We start from the raw sequence: 16,780 nt of genomic DNA, 5'->3' as shown, positions 1-16,780 counted from the left end.
GGCTGGGAAGTGGGGGTCCCAGAGGTGGCTTTGCCTCCCTGGAGAGCTGGCAACCTAACAGCAGGGGATTTGCACAGACATTTACATATGGGTCCTGTCGCTGTCCGTGGAGCAGGAAAGCACCTGGGACAGGTAGAGAGGTTTGAGGGCTCTGAAGGAAGGGGAGGAGGCTGGAATTAGGATGATCCCTTCTTAGGGCACAGCAGAGCCTGGGAGGTCCAGGAGAGCCCCATTTGGCAGTAGACAGAGCATGTCCTGCTGACCTGGCCACACCTATGCCTTCTGCCATTTAGATGAGGTCAGGTCACATCTCCCTGATGTTTCAGACATTTGGGAGTAAAGGACATAGAGGCTCCCATCAGCAGACAGAGTAGGGGGGCAAATGGAGCCCACACTCCAGAGCCTGACCAAGTTGGGGCTGGCACGTGGTCATGAGTCCCGCCCCTGACCCACAGCAGTTGTTCCAAAACAGCAGCCACTGATACTAAGAACCAGGCATCACGCTGAGTGCTTGTCACTTACGCTCTCATTTAACACTCACAGTAACTGGGACTATTGCTAACCCCATTTCACAGGTGAGGAAACTGAGGCACAGAGAAGTTAAGAAACTCAGTGTCGGTTGCACAACCAGCAGAGCTGCGATTCAAATCACACAGCCAGACCTCAGGGCCTGGCTCTTAACCTCCATATGCCATATTACATCGCGAGCACCTCGCTTTTGGTAAAAGCAGCAGAACAGCAGCAAAGAGATTGGGAAGTGGGCGTGGGGGAGGGGGGCCATCTGTCAGCCCAATAATCCATCATCACCTCTGCAGAGGGAGCCCCCTCTAGGTACCCCCCCTTGGATCCAGGACCCAGGGGCAGGGGTGTTGGCAGAAAGGAAAGTTGACAATTTCTAATGTCGAAGGTGACTACCCCCAAGGAGTGGAATGGAGGGAGACGGCTCCAGCAAATCAGGGACCTGTTTTAGTCAAAGACCCTTGTCCACGGAACAATATGCCCCAACAATATGGCCTAGCAGGAGCCTTGGGGGCCTGCTATAAAATGCCCAGCCTGGGCGGATATGTCACAGGCCTGAATGCTGCTCCTGGGGCCCAGGCTCATGCGGGGACGAGGCTCCAAGGGACAAAAAGGGGATTGGAAACCCAGTACTGACCCCTACCCACCCCTGCCAAGCCCTGATCCTCCTTCAAGGGCCAGTTGGAGCCTCACCTCCTCCTAGAACGCTTTCCTGGTGCCAGTTCACGGGAACCACTTCTGCCCTGCGCTGCAGTGACTCTCCCATCCGTATCAGCACTGCGCCCCTGGTAACAGACCTACATCATTGACCAGCTCCTGCTGACGTGTGTGTCTACACTCGAGGAACATTGAGGCAGCATGACTCCAGCCGGCCTGGACTGGACATCAGCTGGTGCTGTGTGAGAATGGGCAGGTTACTTAGCCTCTCTGAGCCTCTCTTTGCTACTGAAATAGGAATAATAATTCTAGCCTCATGAGATCGGTGTGGGGATTAAATAAAAAGACATGTGTGAGCTGCGGGGTTCAGGGCAGATCCTGGAGAAAGGTGAATTTGCCAGAGTGCAAAATTGTCCTTTCTTGTAATGAAATGAACTGCCCCCGGGGGGGCACCCCGGGCTCTGAGCCCAGCTGAAAGAGCCCAAATCTTCTCGAAGTTACCCTGAAAGATACTGGCTGTGTCTTTAGCAACTCTAGAGGGAGCACCCCCTCCCTCAATCCTGACCTCCCCTGGGGTGGAGTCAACCCACAGACATCGAAAACAACAGGGAGAGGCCTCTGGGTGCTATAGAAAGATGCAGGATTTGCTGCGTGATTTGGGGCGTGGCCCTGGCCCTCTCTGGGTGTATGCAAACCAGTGGGGGGTGGGGGAGACCCAACCCATAGAATGAAAGGAAGAGCCCTGCACGGGGTGTCTGGAGGTGGGGGTTCTGGTCCTAGCTCTCCCCTCTCCTGACTTCAGTTTCCTCATCTGTACAATGGGGAGGTCCTCTTTGGACTGCCCTTGTTCACCCCCCGTGTCAGCAGGTCAAAAGCCCCAGCACTAATTCACAGTGTCTATTGGTTCTCTCCAGACTCCTCCCCCTTTTGCCACACCCCAAGCTCAGACCCTTATAACTTCCTGTCTGGACCTCCCCATCTGCCTCAGGTTGACAGTTTAAATCCCTGAAGGACAGCTCTGAGTCTATCATACCTTGGCTCTAACAACCCCTGGGACTCCACATTGCTGCAGGATCACAGCTGAGCTCCTGGCCTTGGCTTTCAAGGCCTCCCCAGCTTGGCCCCAGCTCACCCATCCTTCCCCACCTGCCCTCTCCTGCACTGTGTGCCCCAAACTACAGCCACGTTGCCCTCCTTGGAACGCGGTCCCTGGTGGCGTTCTAGGAGCCCCCGAGACCACTGTCCTCTGCCCTGCCAGATACTTAGGGAGTCGTGAGGACAATAACTAAATAGCTCTTTTCTGGGGTGTATTATATGCCAGGCACAGTGCCAAGCACTTTTTATGCATCATATCGTTTAGCTACCCTGCAAAGCAGCCATTATTACTCCCATGTTTAAAGTGAGGAAACGGAGGCTGAACAGTTAAGCAACTTGCCGAAAAGCACACATTTAATAGGTAGTGATGCTAGAATTTATTTATTTATTTTAATTTTTTTTGGCCGCACCACACAGCTTGCGGGATCTTAGTTCCCGGATGAGGGACTGAACCCGGGCCCACAGCAGTGAAAGCACCGGGTCCTAACCACTGGACTGCCAGGGAGTTCCTAATGACACTAGAATTTAGACCCAGGCTGCCAAGCTCTCAACCCTGTACTGTCTGATTTGGGTGTGTTCTCCCTCAGGAGCTGTCACCGCTACACCCACCACGGGGGAGGGGACTGGTGCCGCCCTCTCCCAATGCAGGTCCCACCTCAAGGTCAAGGTGTTGGTGAAGGACCAGTTCCAGGCACAATGAGTGTGTGCGTCAGTTTGAAGAGGGAGAATAAAGATGCCAGTTGCTGGGTGGCCCTGCAATGTTCTGGAGACTCCCAGTCAAGTCAGATTATTTAGCAAAGCTTGGGGGTAAGGGGATGGTAGAGAAAAAGATCCTCTAAGTTAACTGGAGCCCCCTGGGTGTGGCGTGGTGGAGGACAAGAGTGGCTGAGAAAGCCATGCATCCAGAGGGCACTAGCAGAGCCCACTATGTGCCAGGGCTGGGTGGGGCACAAGGGACACAGTCAGGACACACAAGGGATACGGCACGCGGTCTGGAGACAGAAAGCAGGGCCATGCGCTCGTGAAGGCAGCACACGCTGGAAGATGCCAGGGGCACCAGGGCCATCCATAGTGTGGCGTATTATATCAGAGCTGAGAGGGCCTGCAGAGCTCCACAAACCTACCCATTATACAGAAGGGGAAACTGAGGCCCAGAGAGGGCCAGTCGCCAAAGGGCCAGAAAAGCAGGTGGATTTCCCCTGGACTCCAATCAAGTCAAAAGCACGTCGGGACAGCTCTGTGATGACCCACGCTGTGCTGGCTGCCAAGAAGGGGTAAGGAGGAGGGAAGGCGTGGGCCAGCCAAGAGCTCCATGGGGCAGGCGGCGTCTGTGCCACGAAGAATGGGAGGAAGACGGTGATAATGAGCACAAGGTATTTCTATCATTAACACGGTTGGAGGGCTCATTCGACGCCAGGCTGCCATCCCATTTTACTCTCACTATCTTTTGAGGCGCTGTTATTATCTCTCCATTTTTCAGATGAGGAGACTGAGGTTCAGAGAGGGACAGTAACTTATTCAAAGCCACATGACAAGTACGTGGATTGGAGGAATCCAAGACCCTAATGGGGGCTCATGGGAATGGTGTTGACCAAGGTGCTCCAATGAGGAAGGAATGATGGGGGCCCCCTGCTTAGTGGGGGCTACTAGTCCAGATGGATGATCTTCTCTGAAGACTCAAATCTGAAGAAGGAGCCCTGGATGGAAAGTCAGAAGTCTTGGCTTCTGGTCCAGCTCTGCCCCAACCTGAAGGCTGCCCTCAGACAAGTGGCTTCCATTCTCTGGGCCTCAGTCTCCCCATGTGTAAAATGGACTCAGTGCTTCTTAACATTTCATGGGCAAGGGTCCTTTAGAAATTTTGATGAAAGCCCTGAACACTAATGCACACGCGGACAAATGCAGCCGTGCGCTCGGATCCAGGATGACACAAGGCTCAGTCCGTGACCCTTGAGATGCCCTGGGCTGGATGATCTCTGCGGTCCCCTCTAGCCTTGACATCACCTAAGAAGGGCAAGTGGGTGAGGCTAGGGCACTGGCTGCCCTGAGAACAAATATCCAGGAACACCAAGGCCCTGCGGTTCTCCTTCAGGGCTGTACCCAGAGCACATGCCCCACGGTGGCCCGGGCTGAACACACCGCCATCCTCATGGCCCAGTCCAGGGCCCGAGGTCCCCATGATCACACCTGTGTGGCTACTGGTTGCCAAGGTGATGGAGAACCATGACAGACTTATGCAAAGTTCATGGGGCAGGGGCGAGCCATGGAAATAGGGGCCCGGGAGATGCTGCCCATTTGCCTTACATCTGCTTCCCTGGGTGCTTACAGAAAGGAACAGGCCATGTTTGCTTTGGGCTGGAGGGGGCTGCCCGGAACTTCCTTCCTCCCCCTGCCATGGTGGTTGGAGGGGCCTGGAGCACAGGGGGGAGCCCCCAAGAGGGGCATGACCCCAGGGACTGGGGGCTGCATGGGCTCCTCTCCCCTACCCCACCTTTGTACATCCTCTGTTTGCTTCTCTGCCGGCCCCCACCCCATTTTCCCTGTCTCTTTCCTACCTGTACTGCCTCCTCCAGGACAAAATTGGGCCACTGGAAACCTAGCTCCAATCCAGCTGAGGGTAGAGCAGGGGTAGGCAGGCAGGGCTTCCCCAAGGAGGGTCTGGGAGCTACACAGCCCCTAAGCCAGCTGGCTGGGTTCAGAGACACCTTGGAAGAGGGCACAGGGGAGGCCTCAGAGCTGGTTTCCAGAGGACCCAGCCTCATTGGTCACCCCTCTGAGATGTCAAAAGTGTAGTGGGTAGGATGATCCCTAGAAGCTGGGGACATAGGGGTCAGCTAAGGCCTGAAGGAGGGACTCTGCTGTGGTTGGGACACCTTCTTGAGTCCAGAGATCCACGCAAGCCCGCTGTGTCTCATTCAGAAAAAGATCTGAAGATTCCAAATGACCACAAGCCCAATAAGAGCCAAAAAGGTGATCGTCGCTACAGGGAACATTAAGGGCTGGGATGAGGAAGGGGGCTGGTCCTGTTCTGTGCGGCTCTGGAGGGCCCCGCCTGCACCACCGGACAGGGCCCAACCTGCAGGCCCTGGCTCCGCTCAGCTTCCTCACCTGTAAAATGCACACAGCCACCTCAAACAAGGCTGATTAAACGGGAGGAATACATCAAGCACCTACTTAATAAATGATAGTGAATATTACGTTACAGTGTTGATGGCTTTTGTCCTAGTGTGGACCTGCCATGGGACCCTCGATTCTAGGCCCAGTAAAGGGCTAGGGTCTACGATCCCGTATGACTCTCCTTCCTAAGACTCAGATCTCTCCACAAGCCTCACTCTCCTTCCGACAACACCTGCCTGGATGCACCTCACCAAGCAGGTGCCCAGCAGAACACCAGCTCCCTCGTTTCGCCCCGGCCTCTGTGTGCCAAATGCCCACGGGGCTGAGGAGTACCTGCCGGGCACGGGGGCCTGGAGGGAGGGCATGGCAGAGCCCCAGAACAGAATGCTCATGTATCCCAGCACCTAGGGTCATATGGTACCTGTTCCACCATCCAGGGCGGCAACCCGGGGGAGGGGGACAAGGCTGGCCATGTCTGGAGCCAGTGTCAGCCACACCTACTCCCATCTACCTGCTGGATGGCTCCCACCCAGAAGCTGCTGCATTCCTTCGAGGGACCAGGACAAGGGTGTGCTGGTATAGCCAGCTCTTGCCCCGGTACCTGTCCCTTACTGAACAAGTCTCCCCGAGGCTCCCTAAGCCTCAGTTTCCTCATCTGTGAAATGGGGCTAAAATAATACTACCTCCCTCCCAGGCTGGTGTGGTCCAAGCTAATTAGCAGGAGCGCCTGCCCATGGATAGGTGCTCAGGGAAGCCCAGCTTCATCTCCTTCCTGGGCACAGGCATCCCGGATGAGGGTATTGAGAGGGTGGGTGAAGGTAAGTTCTCATTCACTGAGCATCTCACTCTGTGCAGGGCACGGGACCTGGCACTTTGTGTTCATGTCATTCGATCCTCAGCTCCCACAGAAACGTCAACTCTGAGATTGGGGAGGCCAAGGCACAGGTAAGAGGGGTTAAGGCAGGACATCAGGGCTGTGCTCAGTGCCCAGGCAGGCAGACATGAGGAACAGAAACCCAGGCAGTCATCTCCTACTGGTGCACTGGTTATTTCACCCATGTGTGCCTCAGTCTCCTCATCTGTAAAATGGGACTAACGGAATGCACCTTCGGGGGTTGCGGTGAGGATCCGAGGGTGTGACGTCTAAAGCATTTAGCACAACGCCTGGCACACAGCCCGCGTTCAAGTAATGGTGACACTATTTCCTGTGCCGCCTCTAGACAAAGGACCTACAGGAGCTGTGATAAGAAATGTGTCGGTAGGGGAATTAATGAAAATGAAGGCGTGACTCTGTGAAGAGTGTGGGTCTGCACCCTGCGGCTTCCTCTTGCCCCCCAGGAGCTCCAGGTCTGCCTGGCGACCAGGGCACAGGTGGCCCCTCATTTCCTTAGCGTGCATGCCCCACTGGCGGCACCGCGGTGGCAGAGACATCCAGCCTCAGTCAACTGGTTCACACTCCAGCCCAGGCCTGCGGCTGGGCCCCCGGCCACAGCAGGGAAATGAAGAGGCTCCTTGGGCCACCGTGGACATGGGGACTTACTGCAGTGACCATGCAGAGAGGCCTCGGGCACCAAGTGGGCACTGGGCCTTCGGGAGCCACCAGCCCCAAGTCTGGGGGACAAGGGAGGGCAGACAGAACGGAGTGAACGACAGCTTTGAGCCACCCCCTGACCTTGTTCAGTGGAGTCAGAGGCACCAGGATAAAATGACACTGGTAAAGGCATAGCCGGGAGTCGGGGACCTGAAGGAGCAGGTGGCGAGGAGCGTGGCCTGTGGCACCCATAGCCCTGGGTTCTAACCCAGCCCTTTACTAACCAGCTATGTGACCTTCGGCTCGTCATTCTACCTCTGACCTCCACTAGCCCTTCCATAGAATGCTGTAATAGTTACCTGGCAAGGTCAATGTCAAGGCTCTGAGACTAGGTAGGTAAAACACTACCAGTCATCAGCCATCCCTGCGGCTGTCTCAGTGTGACCTTGAATGAGTCACTCCATTCGGCAATGTTAACGGGGCCTCTGTATCGCCCGAAGACAAAAGGCAGTTGCCTCCCTTCCCTTCCGTGAGCTCCGGCCAGAGCACTCTGGGTGCTGCCCTCTGTCCCTGACTCAAGCCCCCTTTGGCACAAATCAGTAGCAGCCCCTGGGTGAGCCAGGGCAGGGGCTCGGCCCGGGGATGAGTCCCCTCCCCTCCCCACAGCTCTGAGATCCTCCAGCCAACAGCCCTAACCAATGGACCCTCGGACAGGGTGGCGTCTGTGTGGTTCAGGAGCAGCTCGGTTTACATTATCTGTGGGTGGAGACAGGCCAGGACACACGTGTCTTCCCCTCCAAGTCAGCTGGCCCAGGTGGGTTTAGACCCACGGATTCCAGGCTCAAGCTAACTGGCCACAGTTGCTCCCTGCCATGTCACCTGGCCAACTGAGCAGATCTTTGCGAGTCGTGTGTGGACAGCTGGGTGGAAGAGAGAGAATGGGTTTTGGAATCAGACAGACCTGGGTTTCCACCCCACTGATAGCATACCCTCGGCAAGTCCCTTCACCTTTCTACACCCCAGTACCCTCATCTGCAAAATGGGAGCACAGCAGCACTTCCTTCATAAGACTTGTGAGTAAAAAAAAATATATGCCTGGTCTTTGGCACGTGTATGACTCAGGGTTCTGAAGAGAAGCGGGACCTCTATGAGGCGCGGAGAGAGACAGACACAGGGAGAGAGATTTATTTATTTATTTATTTATTTATTTATTGAGAACTTCCATTTTTATTTTATTTTTTAATTTTTTTTTTTTTTTTTTTGCGGTACACGGGCCTCTCACTGCTGTGGCCTCTCCCGTTGCGGAGCACAGGCTCCGGACGCACAGGCTCAGCTGCCATGGCTCACGGGCCCAGCTGCTCCGAGCCATGTGGGATCTTCCCGGACCGGGGCACGAACCCATGTCCCCTGCATCGGCAGGCGGACTCTCAACCACTGCGCCACCAGGGAAGCCCGAGAGATTTATTGTAAGGAAGTAGCTCACGTGCTCATGGAGGTTGGTAAGTTCAGAATTTGTAGTGTCGGCCAGCAGGCCAGAGACGCAGGAAGTTGCAGTTGAGTCCGAAGGCAGCCACTGGCAGAATTCCTTCTTTCTTGGGGGAGACCGGTCTCTGTTCTGTTAAGGCCTTCAACTGGTTGGATATGGCCCACTCACATTATGGAGGGTAATCTGCTTTCCTCAAAGTCCACTGATTTAAATGTTAATCCCATCCAAAAAAAACACCCCCATGGAAACATCCAGAATAATGCTTAAGTAGATATCTGGGCACCACAGCCCAGCCAAGTTGACCCATAAACTTAACTATCACAGCACATAACAGTGGTTGTTATAACAATGGATAAATGGGTTACATTGTTGAATCATTAATAACCTATCTGGCATTGCTCTGAGCACTCATATGAATTAACTCATTGAATTCTCAAGACAACCTGTGTGCACATGTGTGTGTGTGTGTGTGTGTGTGTGTGTGTTTATTTCCATCTAAGACGTGAGGAGACAGAGGGTCAGAGAGGTTGCACAACTTTTTGGAGCCGGGATTTGAACCCAGGCCCTCCGGCACCAGAGTTTCTGCCACCCACAGCAGGGATTCGGCCATCAGTGCTCACCTTTCCTTCCATCACACCAAGGGCACTGCCCTCCTGACACCTAATGACACACTGGCAACTCCGTCGGATGTAGAAAGTGACCAGTCCCACCAACCCCACCAGAAAGACCACCGACTTGGTTAAGTAAGAGGCATTTTATTAGGTGGCATCAGGCAGATCCTATTGCCACCTCACAGTGTACAGCCAGTAGGATCAGGAACACCTCCGGCCCCCCGCCGCCTGACCTGGCCCCTTGTGGGAAACAACCCGGGTGGCATCAGCACCCACCCCTGACCGGGGGCCAAGGTGTGTGACCGTGCACTTGGGGAATGGCCACTCCAGCCCCACGGGGGCCCCGTGCCAGCTGTGCTCGAGGAGGGCCCAGCCCTTTCGGGGCCCCCTAAAAACTGTCCTCCAAAGTCACCACTTCTCATTCCCTGGCCACCCAGAGTCTACCCAGGATGCATTTGCAAGTGTCCACCGATTGGCTGCGTCAAGGAACAGGCCTCCTAGGGGCCAGCCCACACAGAGCCACTAACATGCAAAGGAGGGATGATTCTAGAGGCAAGCCTCAGCCCGGGCTGGACGGGGACCCAAGGAGAGGTCTCAGGGTGCTGGGGAAGGTGGAAGCAACATGTACCCGGGCCTGTTCAACCACAGCCAGTGGGTGCTAAGCTCCTGCAGGAAACCCCAGGCTCTAGAAACAGGACCCGAGAGCTAAGAAGCAGCAGGAAGGGCCCGCCCCCAAAATCTGCCAATCTCACAGCCCAAACAGGATGGACCAGCACATCCCACACCTTGGCAGGTGGCCTGCAGCAGTCCCCCCAGACCCCCAAACGGAGATAGCCAGGAATCCGTGGGTCTCAGGTGAGCCCAGGCACTGTGGAGCAAGGCACACGGGGTCTAAGGCATTTGGTTGGGCACAGGTACCTGCTGGTACAGGTGCATCTGGGCAAAGAGCTGGTGAGCCGCCCGGGCTAAAGAGGGCAAGGGCAGCCGGTGCCCCACGCCCTGCAGCCACAACTTGCCAGCCCTGTAGGCCATTGTGGCCACACGAAATCCTGGAGACCCGGAGAAGCCGGGGCCAAGGCCAGGGGCCTCTGTGGGTGGCGAGGTTTGCCAGGGGTCCCAGAGCTGCCTCCTTTTCCTCCACGGATCCGTGAGCTACTCTACCACCATTCCTCAGGTCCCTGAGCCACTGGGCCACAGCGTAGAGGAAAGGGAAGGGGACAGATGGAGAACCAGCAGGGCACCAAGGTCACACCTACCAGATGGAATTTCTAGGACAGCGGATGGGGTCAAGAGTGGCGGTCCTGTTCTCCCCACAGCGTGATCTCAAACCAGAGCCTGGCATCTGACTCCAAGGGTGGGACAGGCCAGTGGGGGGCAGGGGGCAGGCCTCAGTCCTAGAAAGGGGGTCGTCCCGTGGGGAGCGGGGTGGAGGGCCTGGGGCGGGGTCAGTGCACTGTCAGGCGTCTGGACACAGACGAGTGGACGGCGGAGGCGCCGAGGGGGGCTCACTGCATGTACGGGTAGCGCCAATCCCCCAGAGGCTTGTGGGTCTCCTTGATGACCTGGGGTGACGTCCACCGCAGGATGTAGTGGGGCCCTCCTGGCTTGTCATTAGTCCCTGTGGAAAAGACAGCTCTGTTGATCTCCCAAAAGATACAACGGCTCTGGGCAAGGGAAAAGGAGCGGGGAGGAGCTGATGGAATAAAGGGGCACCAGCACGGGCAGCGCACGTTGCCGAACTAACCCTAACACAGTCACAGCGGCCAGGGTTTCCCGAGCGCATCTGTGCGGAGGGCACTCAGCCGGAGGTGGGGCCAGGCAGGGGCCGGCGAGCAGGCAGGACGCCCATGCTCCCCAGGTCCCTGCACCCCACCTGCAAGAGGTCTGGGAGGCAGGGGAGCACCGTGGAGGCACTGGACTGGGAGTCGGGACACCTGGTTTCCGGCCCTTGGGAGCTCTGGCAAGTCACCGCCCCTCGCCGCCCCGCAGTTTCCCTATTTGTAAACGGGAGGGGATGGACTACGGTGGCCTGGATAGGACAGTAAAGGGTGTGGGCACTGGGACCCAGATCCCGGCTCCAGCACGCTCTAGCCATGTGCCCTTAGGCAAGTCACTTCACTTCCCTGGGCCTCAGTTTCCCCCTCTATAAAATGGGAAGAAGAATGGCAGCACCTGAGTTTAGGAGGCTGCTGGCAGGACTGAGTTAGCACAGGGCCCGGCCCACAGCGCTCAGTAAATGGTGCTACTGCTGTTCCTGTAAACACACCCTTGAGATGAAGGACCGGGGGTCTCCCGCCAGGAACTCGGCCCCCCTCTGGAAAGGGGGCCCCACTCACCAGAGGTTCGGGCCCCCCCGAAGGGCTGCTGGCCCACCACCGAGCCAGTGGACTTGTCGTTGATGTAGAAGTTGCCGGCAGCGTTCCTCAGCATCTCTGTGGCCTCCCGGACAACATCCCTACAAGGCAGGGCAGCGGTAAGAGGGCGGCCAGCTCACCCTCGTTCCAGACCCAGGGCCAACCTCCAACACCCCATCCCAGCCCACATGGGCCACCCTGGTGAGCATGAGGCCAGCCGCCAGCTATGGGCCCTTGACAGGCTCCCAGGAGTCTCTGAGCCTCAGCCTCCTCCTCTGAAAAGCGGGTTAGCATGCCTCCCTCGCAGGGCATCTGTGAGGGCTGGATGAGGGTCAGGCTGTACGTACTCGAAGGAGTGGCCCATCTCGGTCCAATTTTCCTGCCTTTGGGAGCTGGGGAACCTCCAGACCCCCAGCCTGCCCCTCAGGTTCCAATCCCACCTCCTCTTTTTCTTTTAAACAATTCAATGTTTTCTTTTTTAAAAAATTTATTTTATTTATTTTTGGCTGCACTGGGTCTTCATTGCTGCGCGTGGGCTTTCTCTAGTTGCGTCGAGCGGGGGCTACTCTTCGTTGCGGTGCACGGGCTTCTCATTGCGGTGGCTTCTCTTGTTGCGGAGCACGGGCTCTAGGCACGTGGGCTTCGGTAGTTGTGGCACGCGGGCTCAGTAGTTGTGGCTCGCGGGCTCTAGAGCACAGGCTCAGTAGTTGTGGCGCACGGGCTTAGCTGCTCCGTGGCGTGTGGGATCTTCCCGGACCAGGGCTTGACCCTGTGTCCCGCGCATTGGTGGGCGGATTCTTAACCACTGCTCCACCAGGGAAGCCCCCGCCTCCACTCTTAAAGGCAGACACGGGGAGACAAGCAGTACCACGGAGAAAGGAAAGGGCAAAGCCTCAGGTTTAGTGTCCCGGTGCTCAAGCTGGAATCCTGCCTCTGCCAGACAAGCAGGGCCCCTGGGCCCGAGCCTCTGTCTTCTACTCTGCAGCCCCATCAGACCCGGGGAGCAGGTCAAAGGCACTGACTCCCCGGCCCCACCCCTAGACACCTACATCCAGCAGCCAATAGTGGGGCCCCGGAATCTGCATTTTAACAAAGAGCCCACTGCCTGTGTCTACCTGCCGGTCAGGGCAGAGGTGAGGAGAATGGAGAGAAGCAAGGGCAGCATTATTACTAGAATCAGCGGCCAGGAGGGCAGTCTCCGGGGACAGCAGTGTCCTGTGGGGACAGGACACCGGGACTAGAGTGGAGGGGCTGCGGCCACTCACTTATCCTGGGCAAATACTGCCCCCGTGAGGCCATAGCTCGTGGTGCTGTCGACCAGCCTCAGCGTCTCTTTGTACTTGTCATCCGGGTAGACGTACACGGTCAGCACAGGCCCGAAGATCTCCTGGGAGAGAAGCCCCAGGGTCAGGCCCCACCTGGACCAACACCCTAAGGCCTCCCGTCACCCTACTCTGGCCTCCGCCTCTCCCCATCCCCCTCCTCAGCCCCTGCAGGAAAGGCCAGGCGTTGCCTCCCTCTGGGTTCCCTCGGGGATGGCTTCCACCCGGCCCACCCCACCCCAACCTGGCAGAAGATCCAAGGAGTCTCTGGCCTCCCTGTCAGCCAGACCCAGACCCAGAGCCAAGGGCCCAGGCCCTTCGAAAGGAGAGACTTCTGGCAACAGCCGGCCCAGGAATTGCCTGTCCCCTCTGCCATCGAGGGTCTGGGGGAAGACCCCCACCCCTGCACTGTCCTCCTGGGCAAGTGCCCTGACCTCTCGGAGCCTCAGTTTCTCATCTGTAAAATGGGAACGATATGCCCACCTCATCTCTGTCAAATGCCCGACCCACAGTTAAGAGTCTACAAGTGTCAGCCACTGAGATGGCCACAGGGATCTCGGTGGCTGTGGACAGCGCAAGTGCCATGACACCAGCCCGGGTCGACAGTGTCGGAGACAGAGCACTGGATTTGGGGTCAGGAGGCCCGGGCTCAGGGCCTGGCTCTGCTCTCACTGGGTGTGAGACGGTCCCCTCGTAGGGCCTCACTTTCCACATCTGTGAGATGGGATGACGCCCCGTGAAGCACCAGGGCCCCGTGCGTGTGCCATGCTCGGGGGAGAAGTTGCCTCCTCCCAGCCCCGGGCCGCCCGCCCCATCACCTCCTTCATGATGGGATCCCGGGGGTCCTTGCTCTCGATGATGCAGGGCTCCACGAAGTAGCCCACGGAGTCGTCACACTGGCCCCCGGCCAAGACGGTGAGGCTGGGCGAGGAATGGGCGTGCTCCAGCCACTTCCTGATGCGGCTGAAGGACTGGGGGGTGGGGGGGTAGGGGGCGTCAAGGGCTGGCTGGAGGCCATTCCCAGCAGCAGCCCCCTGACACACTCACCCCAAACACCTATCCCTGAAGGGCCCAAATTCTGAAGGGGGGGGAGGAGGGGAGGGGGCCCTGACAGCAAAAGTCAGGGCCTGGCTGAGCCAGGGCAGAGACAAGGGCAGATGTGCACGCTTGTGTGTGTGTGTGTGTGTGTGTGTGTATGTACGTGTTAGAACTACAAACATCACAAACACACATATACACGTATGGCCATGAATTTTTAGGTTTACGTACGTAGGCACACATATGCCTGCATTATACGGATGTGTTTGTTACGTGTGTGTTTGTGCGTGCAGACCCACAAGTGCGCCTACATACACATATGAACCTGTACACGAATGTTTCTGTATAGGATATGTGTGTAGGTGGGTGTGCGTGTGTTTACGTGGGTGAATCTACAGGCACGCTCTCACTCAGAGATCTAAATGAACGTGTTCACGGCTGTGCGTGTACGTGCGTGTTCGGGCTGATGCATGCGGTGTGCAGGCCTATTTGTACGTGTGCGTATGAACACAGGCACTTTAGAGGGGGCTTGTCGAGCCTGGGGCAGCGTGTGCGGGAGGCGAGTTGCCCTCTGGGTACGGGTGCCTCTGCCCTTTTCAGAGCTGGCAGGGGTGGTGCGGGTGTATGCGTGGCTATCGGGCTGCCCTGCTGGAAGCAGCAGTTCTGGGTCGCCCCTATAGCTGTTCCTACCCCTCCCGCCCGGTCCAGGCATGGGACCCCGGGAACGGGCTGCTTCCTGCTCATACCTTGGCATCAATCACGGCGGACAAGAAGCTCCCAAAATCCTCTGCAGGCTGGAAGCAAGGGAGACATGGGAGGAGACAGAGTCGGAGACAAAGGGAGCGCCCTCCCCGCACCCCCCCCCCCCAGCCTCCAATCCCATCAGCCCCCCGCTGGGCCGTGGCGGGGGGGCCGGCGCCACTCACGTTGCCCACTTTGATCCTGCTGCGCTCCTCCAGCAGCCGCCCTTTGATCTGCGACCACAGCGAGCGGGGAACGTAGAGGCGGGAGCAGGCCGAGCACTTCTGGCCGCCGTACTCAAAGGCTGAGCGCAGGGTCCCGCTCACCACGCTGTCCACGTCGGCCGAGCGGTGAACAAAGTGGAAGTTCTTCCCGCCACACTCTTCAGGGGCGCGGCGGGGAGGTGGGGGAGCGTGAGTAGGGGGTGGGCCCCCCAGGCCAGCCCGGGGGCCCAACGCACTGCCTGCACCCTTCCGCAGGGCCCTGCGGCCAGCCCCAGTACTGGAAGGACAAGGGCATGAGAAGGCAGAGTCGGAGCCCGACAGCCTCCCAGAAACGGATCAGCCAGGCCTGTCCTCCCACCCCACAGAGGAGAAAACGGAGGCCCAGGCAAGGGCGAAGGGCACCAGGGGGCATCAGGACGAGCTCCCCCATCTCACAGAGGAGAAAACTGAGCCCTGGGGGTGCTGCCCAACATAAAGGCAGAGGAGGGACCAGAACCCAAGGCTCCCCGAAGCTGGTCCACTCCCTGCCGTAGGCACGGCTTCCTTTGAGCCTTCCCCTGACCCCCACCCAGCGAGAGGAGAGGGGGCCACCCCAGGTCCATGGCCAGGGCTGGCCCCTCTTCCTGATCCACGGTGGGGACACCCCTCCTCGATCTCCTTGGCGTGAGGGAGCCTCGGCAGAGATCACTCCATCCTCCGGGCCTCGGTTTCCTCACTCGGTTAAACATCAGCTAATAGCAGCTCACGTTGCAAAGCACTAACTGCCAGACTCAGGTCAAAGCACTTTGAGCTCCGTCTCACTGAAGCCTCACAGCAACCTCCCATTATTATCCCATTTTAAAGACAAGAAAACTGAGGCACCGAGAGATTAAAGCCTCATACTCAAGGGGGGAAGTGGTAGAGTAAGTAGCAGTCTCTCTCCCTCAGGGAGATGGTGGGAAGCAGACAGAACAGAAAGCCATGGACAGCTCACACAAGGGACTCACTGTTCCCCATCTCGTGAAGGCTGGACTGGGGCACACTGGGGAACGGGAAACTGCAGATGCAACAGCTGGCCCTGAGGAGGGGCACCTGCCCCGACACCCCCATCACAGCTCCCACCACCTTAAGAGGCAAACTATTATATATAGGATGGATAAACAATAAGGTCCTACTGTATAGCACAAGGAACTAGATTCAGTATCCTGTGATAAATCATAATGAAAAAGAATATATACATGTATAACTGAATCACTTTGCTGTACAGTGGAAATTAACCCAGTATTATAAAATCAACTACACTTCAACAAAATTTTACAAAGCTCCCACCCGCTCAGGTGTGGGGTCCAGTCTCCCCGTGACCACCCCCACGTCACCCCCAGGAGCAAGAACGTTGAACCATCTCCAGCTCTGCCATTACTGCACTGTGTGAGCCTGGACAGCCCTCCCTCTCGAGAGGTCTCAGCATTTTCCCAGAGTGTGTTCCATGAAAAACATGGTCCAGGGGGTCCTCTGTCAAAACAGGGTTGTGCAGTCCAAAGAGTTTGGGAAACATTGCACATCAGCCCTTGCTCTTGAAGATAAGCAATGCATATATTAGTGCATTAAAGCCTCTGAGAAGTCCTGCAGGTGAGCAATCCGTTTTACTTTAAACACAGTGCCCGCCAAATGTCCTTGACCATGAAACTGTTTCTCTGTGGGAAAATTATTATTTTGACAAGACCTGGCCCTGCTGACCTCTCAGCCCCATCTCCTGCCACCCGCCTCCCTCCCTTCCCCGGCTACACTGGTCTTGTTTCTTCAAACACAAGCTCATTCCCACCTCATGGCCTCTGCGTTTGCCATTTCCTTGGCCTAGATCTGGGCTGTGCGACAGGGCGGCCACCAGCCACACGTGGCTATTTAAGTTTAAATTAATTAAAATTCAATGAAACAAAACTTTCACTTCCTCTGCCATGCCGGCCAAGTTTCAAGTGCCCTGCGGCCACACATGGCAAGTGGCTATACTATTGGACAGCACAGATATAGCCCATGTCCATTACTGCAGAAAGTTCTACCGGACAGTGCGGGCGCCCACGATGGTCCATCCTCCGGACCTTTGCGAAGCTG

General features: G+C 57.0%; 1 protein-coding gene across 1 annotated transcript in view; it reads right to left on the bottom strand.

The window, feature by feature from the left end:
- Positions 1-9,137: 9,137 nt before the first annotated feature.
- ALDH4A1 (aldehyde dehydrogenase 4 family member A1) overlaps positions 9,138-16,780 on the bottom strand; it is a 32,257-nt gene continuing 24,614 nt past the window's right edge. The window contains exons 10-15 of the mRNA XM_059054302.2: positions 14,654-14,850; positions 14,474-14,521; positions 13,508-13,660; positions 12,633-12,754; positions 11,350-11,468; positions 9,138-10,631 (exon numbers count right to left, since the gene is read on the bottom strand). Coding sequence (XP_058910285.1) covers positions 10,519-10,631; positions 11,350-11,468; positions 12,633-12,754; positions 13,508-13,660; positions 14,474-14,521; positions 14,654-14,850 — 752 coding nt within the window. The 3' untranslated portion in view covers positions 9,138-10,518. The remainder of the gene's footprint in view (positions 10,632-11,349; positions 11,469-12,632; positions 12,755-13,507; positions 13,661-14,473; positions 14,522-14,653; positions 14,851-16,780) is intronic.

This window comes from Kogia breviceps, chromosome 1 (assembly GCF_026419965.1).
Source record: "Kogia breviceps isolate mKogBre1 chromosome 1, mKogBre1 haplotype 1, whole genome shotgun sequence".
NCBI lineage: Eukaryota > Metazoa > Chordata > Mammalia > Artiodactyla > Physeteridae > Kogia > Kogia breviceps.
This window is presented reverse-complemented; position numbering and strand designations above follow the sequence as displayed.